The 17,496-nt window shown below is 34.4% G+C and overlaps 1 protein-coding gene across 7 annotated transcripts in view; it reads left to right on the top strand.

Moving 5' to 3' along the window:
- Grik2 (glutamate ionotropic receptor kainate type subunit 2) overlaps positions 1-17,496 on the top strand; it is a 618,878-nt gene that overhangs the window by 253,782 nt on the left and 347,600 nt on the right. For all 7 annotated transcript variants that reach the window (XM_038339004.1, XM_038338998.1, XM_038338997.1 and 4 more), the window contains 3 exons: positions 1,313-1,494; positions 7,115-7,168; positions 10,546-10,719. In XM_038339004.1, the coding sequence (XP_038194932.1) occupies positions 1,313-1,494; positions 7,115-7,168; positions 10,546-10,719 (410 nt within the window). The remainder of the gene's footprint in view (positions 1-1,312; positions 1,495-7,114; positions 7,169-10,545; positions 10,720-17,496) is intronic.

The raw sequence follows: 17,496 nt of genomic DNA, 5'->3' as shown, positions 1-17,496 counted from the left end.
TGCCAAAAATGGAAAATTGTCATTTATTGAAGGCCAACTTCAACAAGTTCCTTTTTGCGTTTTATATGTTAATCCATAGCCAGTGTTATCTTATTAGCACTGAGAGGCTTGCACAAAGCACACAGATCATTGTCTGCTGAACTCAGAACCAAACGCATCTCCCAAGCTAGAGTAGACTTTGAATTTAATTGTAATATAATCTTTTAAAATAAATGGGATAAATAACTATCTTATTTTTACGCAGTCAAGGTTAGTATAGGATTTGTTTGCATTTATATACTACATGCTGAGTAGACATTTAGTTTTTAAAAATCTAGTCTCAATTTAAATGAGTGATTCTTAGAAAATTTTGCTTTTTTATCCCTTTACTATTTTAGTAGTTGTGTCTCCAACAGCATTTATAATATTGCTATATTATTATACTACATTGATAATGAAAATAAAAATATTTTATAATATTTACAGTTAGTTAAAATAGCAGTTGTGGTTTTGTTCTCATGATCTGACAGGCACTTTGAATACACGGTGGATTTTTAGTTGAGAAATTTGTCTCCATTTCTGTTACCAAACATAATTAGGCAACATGCAAATGTACATAGAGAAAAGAGAGAAAAAGGGGTGGGTTAGTTGTTTTAAAATCTCTTTACTATAATAATAATAATTTTCATCAAAGCAGTTGTTTATAGAAAGGAGAAAGACAGTGAAAGAAACATACAGGTGTTTCTACAGATGTAAGAATGAAGAGTGGGAGGACACAGGACATTTTTTGACTTGATCTAAATCACAAAGAATTCAGTGACATGTTTTAACTAAGGGCTCTTTTTTGAGTGCCAGGGTTCTGTGTATCAAATGTTAACCGAGTTTCAGCACTTGAAAATTATTTATATCAATAAATTACAATAGTATTTAAAATAATTTATGATCTACTAAGATAGTGATTTGATATATTTTGAGCCATAATTGAAAGATGTTTTTCTAGAGATTGCACATTTCTTAATATCTGAATTTCTGTATATACTAGTATATTGACTTGACAAAGCTGTACAAAATTCAGGAGACTGAGGCAGGAAGATCTCTGGGAATTCATGGCCACCTTATACTACAGAGTAAGTTTCAGGCCCTATTAGATGAAATAATAAATCACTGCTTAAAAGAAAAAATAGACAAGAAGAAAGAAATTCCAATGCTAGTGTCATGACCTGCACCAAAGCACCTACATGTGACCAAGATAATTATATGTCAAATTTACATTTCATTATTCTATGACCTGTTCTTGATTTGCTACAGCTTTTTTCCCCCTTTTTTATTAAAGGTCTCATTCGCTTGCAAGAGCTCATCAAAGCTCCATCAAGGTACAATCTAAGACTTAAAATCCGTCAGCTGCCAGCTGATACAAGGGATGCAAAGCCTTTGCTGAAAGAAATGAAAAGAGGCAAAGAGTTCCACGTAATCTTCGACTGCAGTCATGAAATGGCAGCGGGCATTTTAAAGCAGGTAAATTTCAAGTTACTTAAATTCTTAGTTTCATTATAAAATTTTCTTTATGCTATGTTCTAAATGTAATGACTTAGTGTTACATCATTAAAAAGTCAGAGAATGAATCTGAGCATGATTTTATTACAGAAAATCTGATATTACTTTTAGTTAATTTATTTTAGGAAAAATGTAAAATCAATATTGAAAATCTTTGAAACACTGCAATTTTGAGATGAATTTCAATTGTCTGTTGATTATTGTGACAGTTTACTAATTTACTCAAACCACCATATTGCACAATATTTTATAACATTAATAGACAAAAGCAAAGATTTGAGATCCAAACCATATATATATATATATATATATATATATATATATATATATATATATTGGTTTTTTGAGACAGGGTTTCTCTGCAGCTTTAGATCCTGTCCTTGGGCTAGCTCTTGTAGACCAGGCTGGTCTCGAACTCACAGAGATCCGCCTGCCTCTGCCTCCCGAGTGCTGGGATTAAAGGTGTGTGCCACCACCGCCTATATGGTTCAAAAAGTGCACAAAGTTTTGCATTTAGTCTCCAGCAGCAGCCCGCCCCCTATTTAAAGAGAGACTACTCTAGATTGCAGATACAATTATATAATGTTCACATAATGGTAACTTACTGAAAAACCAAAAAAAATTGAAATTTTCTTTTAGTAAGGCAAGGCTTTATTGTGGAACGAATACTGAGAACATCATTTGGTTAGGTGCTAATTTCTCTGCACTTTCCTTGCTAGTAGTATGTGCTGTTCAAGTCACCCAGTCTCTCCAAGATTAGACTGGGATAGCTCAGCTTCCTTTGGTTGTGAGGATGATGAAAAAGAACACATACGTAAAGCATGAGATACTAGACACAGGCTGAATCTGCGCTTTAAGCCTTTAAGTGTAGGATAAAATACTTGTAGAGCATTGTGAAGATTTGAATATTTCATTGGATATTTTTCTAGCTTTCTGTGCAGGTGATAAAGTATGTGAGGGATTATGCTTGGCTTTGGTTTTTGTTTTGTTTCAGTATGAATGTAATGATGGAATAAACACTAAAGCAGAAGTGAAGTTTTTCATATTTCCTGAACAACACTTGATTTAGAGAAGTGGTCTTCTCTTTACTCTGACAGACAACTAGCTTATACCTATTCTCTGGGCTTCTAGCAAGCAATAGATCAGATTTTTCTTTTAAGATCTAACTTATTTGTGCTTATGTCTGGAAGATGAGAAAACCTCCAATAACAGAGAGTATTCTTCCTTCTATTAGATGTATCCATTATATTATAATGTTCCTTAGATAAACCCTGCTCTGCTTGAATATGAAGACAAATTCCAAATAATATTTAATATTTAAATATACTCAGTAGAGAAATTGTTAACATTAGATTGGCCTGTGTGACATTTTCTTGATTTCTGATTGATGGGAGCAGGGCCCAGCCAATTGTGGATGGTGTTATTCCTAGGCAGGTGGTCCTGGATTGTATAAGGAACTTGCTGGGTGTAAGCCAAGGATTACAGTAAGGACTGTTTCTCTGTGTTCTCTGCTTCAATTCCTGCCTCTAGTTCCTGCCCTCAGTGATGGAATGTGTATTTGGAACAGTTACTCTCAACCTTCCTAATGCAAAAACACTTCAATACATTTCCTCATGTTGTGCTGACCCACAATAATGCAATTAGTTTTGTTGCTATTTCAGAATTGTAATTTTGTTACTGTTATGAATCATAATGTAAATATCTGTGTTTTCCAGGGGTCTTTGGTGACCCCTGTGAAAGGATCATTCAATCCCTTGGAGTCACAATCCACTGCTCCAAATCCAAAAGCCAAATAGACTCTTTCTTCCCCCACATTCTGTTCAGTCATGGTGCTTATCACAATAATGGAAATCAAACTAAGACGAGGCTGAAGTGTGATGTGATATATGTGTGTTTCTGAGATTACGCACCATTGGCTGGTGGAGGACTACCAGAGATATCTGTTTAGAGCTGAATAGCACAAGTAGGTGAGTTTTCAGAAGTGCTCCATCCAAGAGATCTTAGAAAAACCAGAAAATAATGGCCTTAGTCATCTTAACCTTGTTGTTTTCTAATAAAAAAAAAACATAAATTAAACAGTTCTTCAAACTAACTGCATTTTTTGCCTCAAATCCCTGAAAGAGTGTGAAGCCCAGGACAGACTAGGTATCCTTAGAGGCAAGTTTCTTGCACTAATCAGCAGAAACGCTTAAGCAGCAGATAATTAAACCTCTATTCAGATTTCTGACAGAAAATTCTCTAGAGCAAAGCCAAGATGCTCAGAAGAAAAGCCTCAGGAGGACATTCTATCACACAGGGCAATCATAACCAAGGACTTCAAAGTTGAGATCAGATAATGTAAGATTAAAAAAAAACCTTCATCTTGGACTAAATGTAAAAGCTAATGCAAATATACCCACAGCAAGAAGTTATAAAGTAAACGTAATATTTGATATTTGTATTTTCCCTCTGTCCTTCAGTTTTGTTTAGTGGGAACAATACTATTGCTGAATCTAGCAGGCAGAATAGAAAGCTTACACACTACGTGCCTGAATGACGAAACTGCTAGCTGCATGCTGCAGCTTCCTAAGAGTTTATCTCAAACAAGTTCGTTTGTGGTCTTCATGAAAATATGATGTGTACCACAGTGTACTTCCTTTGAGGTTTTCCCAGCAATATCATACTCAAGAAGGTGCAAATATTTTTCCTTTGTGTGGTTTGAGGTTTGGAAAGACACCTTGGTGTGTAGTTAAGGGGAGATACAGAGCAAGCAGCTATGAAGCTAATCTTGCTGGTTAATAACCCTCTTTTTTCTGAGGTTATCAAATGAGTACTAACATCTTTAGATCAAATATAGTATATAATTTATTCTTAGTTTCAAAATCAAAGTTTTAAAAAAATGTTAAATAAATCTATAAACCAACCTGCTTTTTATTATAGACCATTCTTCAAGGTAATAAAGAAAAAAACGTATGGCAGTTTACCCCACCCCCTTACCATGGATCAGCTCCTATCCCCTGTTTCACAAGCTGGCCTGAATGGATAGAAGTTACAAATTATCAATGAATATTTTTTAGAATTCACATATTTTTAGAAAGGAGTCAACATCTTTGAGAATATATAACATACACTTTTATAAAATGTTATGGGTGAATATGTAGGAAAAATGCAAATTGAATGCCATTAGTTTGTGGTGGTTAAAATGGAGTTGGGAGGCATAGTTAATGGAGAACCCATGATTCCAGGACATGTCTCCTGAAACATTAGTGTGCTTTGGGTTTAAGCTGAATTTAGACCAAGCCAAGATGCTGTTTTGCAAACTCTTTTTTTGTTTTGTTTTGTTTTTGTTTTTTCCTTTTTTTGAGACAGGGTTTCTCTATAGTTTTGTAGCTGGTCCTGGAACTAGCTCTTGTACTCCAGTCTGGCCTTGAACTCACAGAGACTACAACCGACTTTGTCTTGTAAAGACACATTCCCTTCTGACAGCAAAGGTCACAATTTTCAGACCAGAGATGTGATAGTCATTCCCCTTACAGGTTTAACCTATAAATATACCTATTGAAGTATGAAAAGCTCTGTGAATTTAGCAGAGACTGTTCTCACACATTCACCTGGTTTTTGTTGACTCGAGTAACTTTGTTTTCACATTTAGTGTCTGAAACTGTCTTTTAGTCAGGTCTAGACTCCAAATACTAGAGATGGAGCCATCTTTACTCTGTTGGGCATATTTTTAACTTTGTTATGTGCTAGTTTCCTGCCAGTACATATATTAGTTGAACCTACATTATGAAGTTTTGATAGTTTAAATATTCAATATATTTAATTTAACTTTTATATACCTTAGTAATATCAATGATATTTTATTTGTACAACTTATTCCTTATCTGTCTCTGCACATTTTGTGTAGTGAAGGAGCTGTGGGCCACTTGTCGCCACCCGGCTCCCAGCCACTGGCTAGCTTTTCCCAAAATAACAGCACACAAATTGTATTCATTTAAATACTGCCTGGCCCATTAGTTTCAGCTTCTATTTGGCTAATTCTTACATCTTGATTAACCCATTTCTATTAATGTGTGTAGCACCACGAGGCGGTGGCTTACCGGGAAAGATTCAGCATGTCTGACCTGGTGGCTGGCTTCATGGTAACTGTCTCAGAGAGGAGAGGCATGGCGTCAGACTAACTTCCTTTCTTCCCAGCATTCTGTTCTGTCTACTCCACCTATCTAAATCTTACCCTATCAAAATGCCAAGGCAGTGTCTTTATTAACCAATGAGAGTCCTCCACCAATTTTAAACTAATGTTTTTAGAAACAATGGTAATATTAAGCTGCCATTGATTGATTGTAGATAAGAAGGCTTCTGTCCATTTTGTTGGCAACAGACATTCTCTACTGTAACAGATAATATAAATGTTTAATGCGGAAATTACCCCTTTACTTTGCTTAGGGTAACTTGACCAGAAGTTACAGGGATATGGAAATGTTACTAATTCAAGAGAAATAGAAATCAGTGATTTTTTCCTGTTTATTTTTCTGTGTTTAAATCTTTAATTTGCCAAGCAGTAATTGTTATGTGTTCTATTTTAGAAAGTGGTTATTCCCTTTTTACTGAATGACTTTTGTTAAAATTTACAAAATTTAGTCTACATAATTGTGAATGCCAACCTATGAAGCTTTCCTATTCATTGCACACAGGTAGTAGCTAAGAAGGCTACTTCGCAAATGATTTTTGAATAGTAAGAAGTGTGTAGGAGACTATCAGATAAGAATACTTTCTTCCAACTAGGAGTTCTTCCTTCAACAACAACAACAAAAAAAAATGTGTGTGTTTTCAGTTTCACTGTCAGCTATTCATTTCCCTTACTTTTTTAGAAGTGAAAAAGACAGGCGTATTTCTCATCCGTGCAAATTTCAATATAAAAGGAACTTGACCTAAAACCATTGTCAGTCAGAAACTGTTAAGAGCTGTAGGAAAGAGAAACAAAAACAAATAATCTTATCTGATCTTTGAATAAAGTCAAAATATTCTATTAATTATCCATATTTTTAACAAGTTCTGATTTACATTGCCTTTCTTAATGTTACAATTATTCCTAAGGTGCAGAGAAAGGGTACTACTTTACCTTGTTCTTTGTAGCTCTTCCTGCTAATTTCTCAACAACAACAACAACATAAAAAAACTAATCAAATAAAAGGATGTCCCTCACTAGGATATTTCTAGTGTGTGTACTATATGTAAACCCAAGGAAAAAATGTGCTGATATCAAGTTTTATATCAATTTTAATGTTGTTAAACTACATATCAAGTTTTACATAAACTTTAATGCTGTTAAACTATAATGCTATCAATTTTACCACTGCAAACATTCAAGGAATAGCTTTACTGTCAGAAAAATAGGTTCAAAAATTACTTTTAAAAATAATTGTTTTCTTACTACTGGAAAAATTAAGTATAATCCAATTTTATATACCATGAGTGATGGAAGTTAACTATATATCAGTTGTATATTTTGTCATTACCTGCCATACTGAAATAATATATTTCACATTATATGTACCCTCAATGCTAATCTTTTTGTTTCTTTTAATTTTTTACCTCTTAGGCATTAGCTATGGGAATGATGACAGAATACTATCATTATATATTTACCACTCTGGTAAGTAATTTATTAAAACATAAAAATAATGCTGAATATTTTATTATGACTATTAAGAGGGTGGAAAATGTCATTTTTGAGTGAGAAATAATGTAATGAACACCACATTTCTACTTTATACTTTATTTCATTTTAATACAACTTGGAAGGAATCATGAGACAGAACTAATAGCTCTTGGGGGAAACTGATGGCTTTGAATAATATCATTTCAGTTATCAATTGAAAGTGTTGTGTGTCTAATTATGTGGCTCCAGAGCCTTTAAGGGCATAGTAAGTTTTAAAATTAGCTTACCCACAAAAACCCCAATGTATTAGGCAACCACAATGTCTTATGCTATTATCTTTGCTATTTATTGTTTGTTTGATGGATGGATTTGGGTGTGTTTTTGAAATCAAGCCTTTTAAATTACCCTCTCAGTTGACTAAATTGTCCATATTTAGTAACATTTTAGGTCAATATGATTAAATTTGCAATAAACAAATTGCATATTACTTTTACATTTTTCCTAAATACCCATGACATTTTCTTTTTTATGCAGGAAAAATTGTTTACTATTTTTTAAATGGTTCTTTCAATCCTGCCTGTTTCTTATGATGTTAGGATTATATGTGTACATACCAAGGCCATGTTTCGCTTATTTCTTTCTCTATATAGCTTACAGTTTTGATTTCTCCTGAGAAATAGCTTTCCATCTCTTTCACTAGACCTTTCTTTCCCATTTCCAGCCTGTATCCTATTATCCTTTACCTGTAGATTGTCATATCTTGAATGATCAATTACCACATTTGCTTAAAGAATGAGTAAACGCATCTCTACAGTTTTCATGGTCATTATAGTTTAATTCTAAATATTGTGGTATTGATATAAATGGAAAACATCTAAATATCAATTCATTATTTCCCAAATCAATTCTTCTTTGATTTTATTCAAAATTTCAAGTATCATTGATTCTTATATCATCCATAAAATTCTACTCGTTTGTTCTTTTCCCTATAGCTTCTATAACAGTTTGTTTTTCTATTCCATTTAGGAACAGTCCAGTAAGTGTTCTTGCTATTTATTTTTAAATATTGAAATTACTTTCCTTGATTTGGCAATTAGTAAAATCCTGTTGTTCTCAATAGCTTTCTGAGAGATAATGATTCCTCCAGGAGGATTTATTGCACAGCTCTATCTATCTATCTATCTATCTATCTATCTATCTATATATATATATATATATATATATATATATTGTGTGTGTGTGTGTGTGTGTGTGTGTGTCTGTTGCCGCTGGCATGGAGTGAGCTCAGTCAATAGCTGTTTGCAAATATGATTGGATGAAAGTGCAGCATCATCTAGCAATAGTAAATTAGGTGAAATAAGCAAAATCTGTTTATTCAGCGTCTCCTAGAACTGAGGAACTTTCAAATATTGTACAGCAGTCCTCTAGAATAAAAGACTTCCCTCTACATTTTTTTGTTATGATTAAATTTGTTCTTTGAAAAATTAACAAGTGTTTACAGTACATTCTGTTTATTTTCAAAAACACCTCCTCTTATTTCCTTCCTACCTCTGTAGTGCCCTGTCCTCTTCTGCGCAGGTCATTATTCCATGTTTGTGTCTTTTTGTTTTGTTTCATGGACCATAGATTTTAATTAGGACCATTTGAGTGTCAGTGAGGGGAACTCCCTGGTGGGGCCTGGGTGTTTGGTACCCAATTAAAAACAATAATACCACTCCCTTAAAAACCATCATAGCCAATGGATCAACATGAAGGGTAAGACCTACTATTCTATGTTTATGATTGACTGTTGACAACTTGAATCTTATGCAGATCCTTGAATCTTATGTTGCCCCAGTTTAGACAACTAGAGTTGCTTAGATCATGTTTGCAATGACTGTGCATGCCTTGAAGCTAACCTTTTCACAACCCTTCACTCTACCTTCACATTCTATTTGTTCTGCTTTTGCTTCTTTCATGTTCCATGAGACTTAGAGAAGGTGGTATAAATGTCCTGTTTAGCACTAACCACTCAGCAATCACTTAATCTAAGTGCCTTAGCAGCCTTGAGTTTCTGCATTCTGCACTGTTCACTGTCTCACTACTCCAACAGTGAGAAAGTGTGTTAGAGACGAAAGAGGCTCTCATAACCTATTTTAAAAGGATGTAGACTAAAAGAATCCTTTTATGGCCCTACTCTGGGAGAGAAAGTTGAGAGAAGGTCAGTGAGTAACCTTTTTGCTTCTATACATTTCTTTTTCGTTCATCTTAAAATACTCAGGACGCTAAGCCTCATATTTTGTGTAAAGTGGTTTGAACCACATTACAACTCAGATTCTGTTTGCTATTTGAAATGTCACTCATGATAAAAATCACCAACGGGCTTGTTTGTTTTTAACTTCAAATTTGCTTATCATTTTAAGTATTTTTCCTTCTTGGCATATATCGCCATACATTAATTACTTCCATCTTGAGTAAAGGATATCTTATCTCTTTGGATAGATCATATAAATTGAATACTAAAATTGTAAAGATTCCTCTGCAGCAAAGTGTACAATGCCAGTTGCTTTCTTCTGGATTTTATGCCTGTCCCCTAGAAGGTATGGCAGTGTGAACAAGAAACAAGATGCACACAGGATCAGTGAAATACATGTGCCTTGGGATTTCAGTTTATCTAGAAAGAGCTAAAACTTTCCTCGTGGTAGTTAGAAAGTGGATGAAAGTCTCAGATATGATGACATCCAACTTCGTTGATAGCTTGGGTCTCATATTTCCCAGGAAAACTAAAAGGCAGAACAAGGATTTTCATGGTATACAGATTTTAGAGGTCAACAGAAACAATGTTAAGATGGGTCATGTAACAAAGGAGGTGCAAATTTCCTATAACTAACAATATTCGTAATGTTAACATTTTTCCTCATCTTTTATGGAGGTATTATTTATTAGAGCATTATTTCAGAATTGGCTTCTCCAAAAAAAAAAAAAAAAAAAAAAAAAAAAACAAAAAAAAAAAAAACCCAAAAAGGAAACAAAACAAACAAACAATAAAGTAAAGTAAAAGAAACACAGAAATGCAGGCAAAACAAAACTAAAAGGTGACTAGTTGTTTAAGAAGTAGGACAAAGAAAAAATACCCTTGTTAGTTTAAAGAAAAGTACCATTGCATAAATTATGAGATCAAGTTATCCTTTAACAAAAAGATTATAGAAATGATACATGTATGTTATTCTGTTGTTTAAATAATATTGTAATCAATAGATTTGTGTTCATGTGCAAAGTATGCTTGACATCACTTGAGATACACTGCTGTAAGTTTCTAAGGAAAATATCTTCAGTACTGTAAGTTTGTGAATTAAATCTACTATTTGTAACACAGGAAATTTCTGTTTCAGGACCTCTTTGCTCTTGATGTGGAGCCCTACAGATACAGTGGCGTAAATATGACAGGATTCAGAATACTAAATACAGAGAATACACAAGTCTCCTCCATCATTGAAAAGTGGTCTATGGAACGGTTGCAGGCACCCCCAAAACCTGACTCGGGTTTGCTGGATGGATTTATGACGGTATGAATACCTATTTAAATATCAGCTTCTGTGTTTTTAAGTAGTATTGCATAAATAATTAAATCCCCTGAGTGCAAAGAGTAGTTTGATGTTTTGACATAAAAATAATATCAGAGTTTTGATTGCCTTTAGCTCTACATTATTTCTGCTCTAAAGGTGGTGTGACATAGGACAATGGAGGTCATAAATATGGCGTCTTAAAGTTCCATGCAATAGCCAATTTTATTCAGCTCTTCAGACAATTTGTACTCTGAGGGTTAAGAATTGTCATAAGATAATCCTAACAGTCTATATGAATTATAAAATAAGGAACGTTAGTGTGTGAATGTGTATGGAGAATGAACAAAGGGTGTGTGTGGGTTTTAACCAAATATTATACTTTCTGTAATAATGGGAGCATAATAGAATGGAAAGATGAAATTAAAGCAATTTCTATGGCTGAAAATAATCTTACAACATAACCAGAATCTGAAACACCATTTAAGCAGTTATGAACTAACAGTAATAAATGAATCAAAATAGCCAGTTCCACCCATTGGACTGAATAAAAGAAGTATTAATAAATTGATAAATATCGGAACCATTAATTTTTCTTATACTCTTAGAAAAGCTACCAATAAAATATGTATCTGTCTGTGTAATGGGAGAAGGTTGGATAAATTTTGTAATCACAAATTTGTTCTTATGAGAAAATACCATAGCTTACAGCTGGAAAATAATTTCCTATCTTTCCATGGTAAACTGAAAATGAAATTTTAATTCATAGTCCTGTAATGCTTTTAAAACTATTGTTAGTTCAAAAAAACATAATACAGCATGGATCAAATTTATTTAATTGATGAAATCTGGTCTTCCCCTGATTTACTAATTAAGCAAGAAAAGTAAGCAAAGAAGTTAGTGTTTTATTGTCCTTGAGATATAAATAAATTCATGCCAAAGGCTTATCTCCTTTGGATATAACACCCGTAGGAGAAAATTTAGTGGGGAAAATATGTAATTGTAAAGGAAGTGAAGTATACACTGGATCCACAACTGCCTTGTTTAGTCTGGTTAACATAGCGGTAGTTCTTCCTTTAACTCTCAACTACGTGCGGACTATATAACACCATCTCAATTTCCTCACTTTTAAGTAGATTGTAGTACACAACTAGGTATTGCTAATATGGGACATGGCCAGTTAATGTTCCCTAGTAATTTCTAAATGTCATTAAGTGTTTCAAAATTGCCTCATCTAATTTACATATTTGGGGAGTATGGGTTCATTGTCATCCTACTAAGTAGCTGTCCCAAATATTTCACAGTTTCTGATCTTTGTACTCTTTCAGGTTTAATAATAAGCCCATTTTATGTAGTATATCTTTAGTCTTACCATATATGGAATATTGCTCTTCTTCTTTGAAGGTGAGATTGTTCATATAATGAATAATATAAGCCCAAGGGAAGGCCTGCCTCACAGGCTCTAAAATTTTTCCCACATAGTGTTGACACATAATAGGGGAGTTTTTTTTTTTTTTTTTTTTTTTTTTTTTTTTTTTTTTTTTTTTTTTTTTTTTTGCCTTGAGGTGGTATGGTCCTTTGATATCAAAGCTGAGTTTATTTATGACTTAGTAAGGGAACAGAAGAGGCAAAATGCTCTTTATCTTCTGAATGAATGTGTATAGTATAAAAGCAATTTATTAAATACAACATTATTAAAGGCTAATCTTTAGGAATAGTTTTGGGCATAGGTAAATCAGGCTGTAAAGCTTCCATTGGCCACATGGTGGCATTAACATTCTGTAAGTCAATCAACAATCTCCTTTTACCAGATTTCTTTTGAATTACAAAGGCAGGAGAATTTTAGGGAGAAAAAGAGGGGGTTTTGTGCCCATTCTCCAATCATTCTCTGACTAACTGCTAACTGAAGTGCATGGAGCTTTTCTTTAGAAAGAGGTCATTGAGGTGTCCAGACAGGCTCACTAGATTTCTTTGTAATTTATACAGGTGGCATGAAAAACCCAATCCACGTCAATCCACGTTTATGATTTGTCTTTGTGGGAATATAGGTTCAACAATTCCTTGCAATGCTTCCTCACCTGTTCTTTTTGATATCCCATTCTTTTCTTAGCCAAAGTGCTTGTGAAGAATAACATTAGAAGTGAGAATATTTCACTTTGTTTCCTTTTAGCTCATAGGACCAAAGTTAGGGTCAAATTTAACTTCAAAATGGGCCATTTCAAGGCCCATTCTTCTATGGTTATAATAGACATATTAGCTCCAGAAAAAATTAATCCTGTAGAAGTTTTTCCTTTTATTTTTAAATCCAATACTGGTTAACCACTTTTCTTCAGTAAGGTTCTTAAAGCTGCAAATATATCTTCCTCTCTCACAAAGCATATCTTTTTTTTAATGAAGGTACTAAAAAAGATATTCATAATAATTGTTCAATATTATCACCTGCTTTAAATTACCAGTCAGTGGGCACTGTGATCATGACTATCTTTTTCCCTATACTATCTTCATTAATGATTCCAGTGTTAACTATGCTTCTTTTCTGGGATTCAATAAAAGTCAAACTGTTCCATTAAGTATAGGTCCCCAATACTCTGTGTGTAACATTGAGAAGTTGAAGTGGCAATATCTTTAGGGCAAGGAATATCAATAGCAGCACTTCTTTGAGTAGCAGCTTACAACAAGGGAATAGATTTACAATCCGAAGCTGGCACAAATGTTTTTGTTCTTGGGTTTAAACCCTCTAATTTTACAGAAACTGAGTGGGGCCTTCAATCCATTGTCTTGCTGTTGATTTGTATTGTTATTGTTGCTAGGCAATGCATTGCCCCTTCTTAGCATATTTAGATTGGCATTTCTTAGCCAACTGCTTCCCTTTCTTTGCTTTAGGATTTAAGCCAGGAGCTCATTGATTCTGAATATTCATTTGTTGTAAGAACAATTTACATTGTTTCATTAAGTAGCCAGGTGGGCCACAATTGAAAGATTTTGCTGACATCTGTCTTTGAACAGCATAGGATTCTAAAGCAGCTAATTTTACTCTATGTATTTATGTCCCTATATTTCTAACTTCAGGAAGTTCACATTTCCTATCTCTCTTTCTGATGTCTTACTACTCCTTAACAATCTTCATTTGTGTTATCAAAGTCAGGTGTTTTAACAATAACTCTTGAGTTTGTTCCCTTTTTTCTTTTTTATCAAAGGCATACTTAAGTATCCCCATGAAATCAGCATAAAGCTCAGAGGGACCTTGTATAATATTAATATAAGTATACCACAAGTCAGATACCACAACAGTTTTCATCCAAGTGAATGTGGCTACATCCCTAATGTGGGAGAGCTGCAGGAGGTATGCTATGTAAGGTATGTTAGGTAGTCTAGTGATGCCCATCTACCAGTGCCTGTCAGCACTTCACATGTGACATATCCAGTGTCACCTTAAGTCTAGTTGTTGAACTTTTCCATAGCCTTCATCTGAAAGCCACATTTAGCATTAAAGAAATTAGAAAAGGCTAGGAACCACTTTAGCAAGGATATGAAAATAATGTGGCAACCACTGTGCATGATTGCTCCAATCCAAATGATGCTCATAACAACATGGAGCCATAGGTCTAGAAAAAGCAGAAAGAAGCCTTTTAAAAATCTTTCATTATATACACGTCTAATCCCTGATAGAAACTTTGATTTTGTTGAAGTTGCACAAGAATTATCAAGTACAGCTCATGAGGCCAGGGAGGAATTGGTAAATAAATTCCTTTTCTCTGCCTTGTCTTCTCTATGTAGTAAACTTAACATTTTCATAGGGCCTCATAAATACTCATTGGGAAGTGGAGAGAGTTCAAGATTAGATTAAATATCATATCCTTCATCCCATTCTTCAGGATCATCTTCAGTTAATGTCAAATATGTATCTAAGGGTGGCGCCAGTATGGGAGCTAAGGAAGTCATCATGGCATAGTTGTTGCTGGCACTAATTTTACTTTAAATTTTGCCTGACTGAGAAAAATCTTTTTTGCCATTTTTACCAATTTTAAGATTTGATCATCCAGCTTTTATTCATTCAATGATTAGTATTTTCTTCCTAATGATGGATATACTTCTTCTGTTCCTTAAGTATCTTGATAACACTCCAAATTAATGCCCAAGTGACCCAAAATTGAATGAAGATCTTCCTCTTGCTTATATACCTTTTCATTATTCTTTGAGACCCTGTCCCACAGTCTTTCATCTAAAATTTGTTCTTTTGCAAGTTAGGAATTATAATCATAAATAATTTGCAAACAAAATAACAGTTGTGATTTTAATACTTGTCTTCCTCCTTTCTTTAAAAAATGATAGAAAACAACCTTCCTCAAGACCCAGTAATAGCACGATGCTCAATCATAACACAAAGATATGTGCTCAACTATGTTCATAGCTGCATTGTTTCTCATAGCCAGAACCTGGAAACAACCTAAATGCCCTCGACCAAAGAATGGATAAGAAAATGTGGTACATTTACACAATGGAGTACTACACAGCAGAGAAAAATAATGACAGCTTGAATTTTGCAGGAAAATGGATAGAGCTAGAAAACATCATTTTGAGTGAGGTAACCCAGATTCAGAAAGACAATTATCTCATGTACTCGCTCATGAGAGGTTTTTAAACGTAAAGCAAAGAAAACCAGCCCACAAATCACAATCCCAGAGAACTTAGACAACAATGAGGACCCTAAGAGAGAAATAAATTGATCTAATCTACATGGGAAGTAGAAAAAGACAAGATCTCCTGAGTAAATTGGGAGCATGGGGACCTTGGGAAAGGTTTGTTGGGGAGGGGAGAGGTAGGGAATGGAGCAGAGAAAAATGTAGAGCTCAAAAAAACAGGAAAAAATGATACATGTGCTCCACTTCAGGCAAACTCCTGCCTGTTTTTTCCCTGTTATTTTTAATCCTCTTTCTTTGATGAGGATGTCCACTCTCTTATCTTATAATTGACTTCAGGATCCAATTTGGGTGCCACTTGTCACCACTCTAGAAGGGATGAGACCTGGGATAATGTAGCCTATAAATTGGTGGACTCATGCAATATCCAACTTTATTTATTGCCTCAGATAATTTCTATTTTGATGGTTAAGAGGTCATATAAGTAAAGATCTCATGAGTTCAGTCTATCTATATGCCGTCACAAGGACAAGCCACATGTGGCAAAACCATGCTATTCCATCGAGGCATATAAAAGACAGTTTGAACATTGAATTGAATAAGAGCAGCAAGCAATCATACATAATCTGAAGCAAACTCACTCCTATCTCTTACACCTGGTTGGTGGTGCAGGAGGGGAGATACAGAAACACATTCTAAGAACAATTCTGTGTTTTGAAGAACCCGAAAACACAAGACTCTTCTTTTCATGAACTGTTCTCAAAAGCACTCAGAATTCTCCCCATACAACTCCATCTCTAAACTATATTCCAAAACTAAGAGACATATGTACAGTCTCATCCATGTAAGACCAAAGTCATGAGAAAGATCACTAGAGGTTTAATTACTAGCAGCAACACACATGAATGATTGCAAAACATATAAATACAAGGGAAAGTGTATTGATTTCTCATTAGAGAGGCAGATTTGCTTGGAGATACTTAACCTCCAGAAGGTAGAAAAGGAATGTGGGGAAGAACATACACTTGCATTGTCTCTTTATTTGAGTCCTTCCTCCCTCTGTCTGATCTTCTGAATTTGCAAGTGATTTTGTGAGAACGAGCAGAATTGAAATGGTAGAAGTGAAATGAATTATTAAGTAAATATCTCAGCTAACAAAAATTCTATGCTTTATATGTGCAGCTTAAATTTTAAAATTTTCATTTTGTAGAGTCCTGAGACTCAAGTGTCATATTAAGAGAACAGGTAAAGTTCTTCCATGTGTTTTATTGGATTTCCTGATAACTGTAAAGATTAATGAGTCTTGTCATGTAGTATTTTTATGGTAAGCAATATATCATCATAGAATGTTTTGGAGGTAGACACGAAGTTTACGATAAGAGGTTTTTACCAAGATGAATCCTGGTTACATTTTCACAATCTTCCTGTTGAAAATGGATAAATATTAAGGTACATAACTGTAACCCACATACAGAGGGCGTAGGTCGGTCCGATTCAGGCTCTCAAGCTGTTGGTGTAGAGTCTATGAGTTTACTAGCTCAGGTCATTGGTCTCTGTTGGTTCTCCAGTCATGATCTTGACCCCCCAACCCCCTTGCTCATACAATCTAGTTTCTCTCTTCAACCGGACTCCGGGAGCTTGTTTGTAGGGGCTCTAGCAGTGGAATAAGGAACTGATCGTGTTGCATGAGCTGACATTTTGGAACCTATTCTCCATTCTGGGATGCCTCAGGCAGCCTTGATGCAGGTGGAGGTGCTTAGTCCTACCTCAGTTTGATATGTTGACTCTCATAAGAGGCCTGCTCCTTTCTGAATGGAGAAAGAGTGGATGAGGAAGGTAGATGGGAGTGGGAAGAGGGCACAGGAAGAGAGAAAAAAGGGAAAACTGTTGTTAGTATTTAGAATAAGTAAAAAAATAATAAAGAAAAAATTGATAAATGCTTTTTAATTATAATAATATAAAGAATATACAAAATTTGGGAATGCTGAGGATCAAGTGATGTACCTTGAGACTACTAGGCAAGTTTTCCCTTATATCACCAGTACAAAATATTTTAATTATACATTAGTAATTATTAATATAAAATGCATTTGACTTTTTACAAATACCATATAGTAGATATGGATTAAAATAGCAGTAT

This window comes from Arvicola amphibius, chromosome 8 (genome assembly GCF_903992535.2).
Source record: "Arvicola amphibius chromosome 8, mArvAmp1.2, whole genome shotgun sequence".
NCBI lineage: Eukaryota > Metazoa > Chordata > Mammalia > Rodentia > Cricetidae > Arvicola > Arvicola amphibius.
This window is presented reverse-complemented; position numbering and strand designations above follow the sequence as displayed.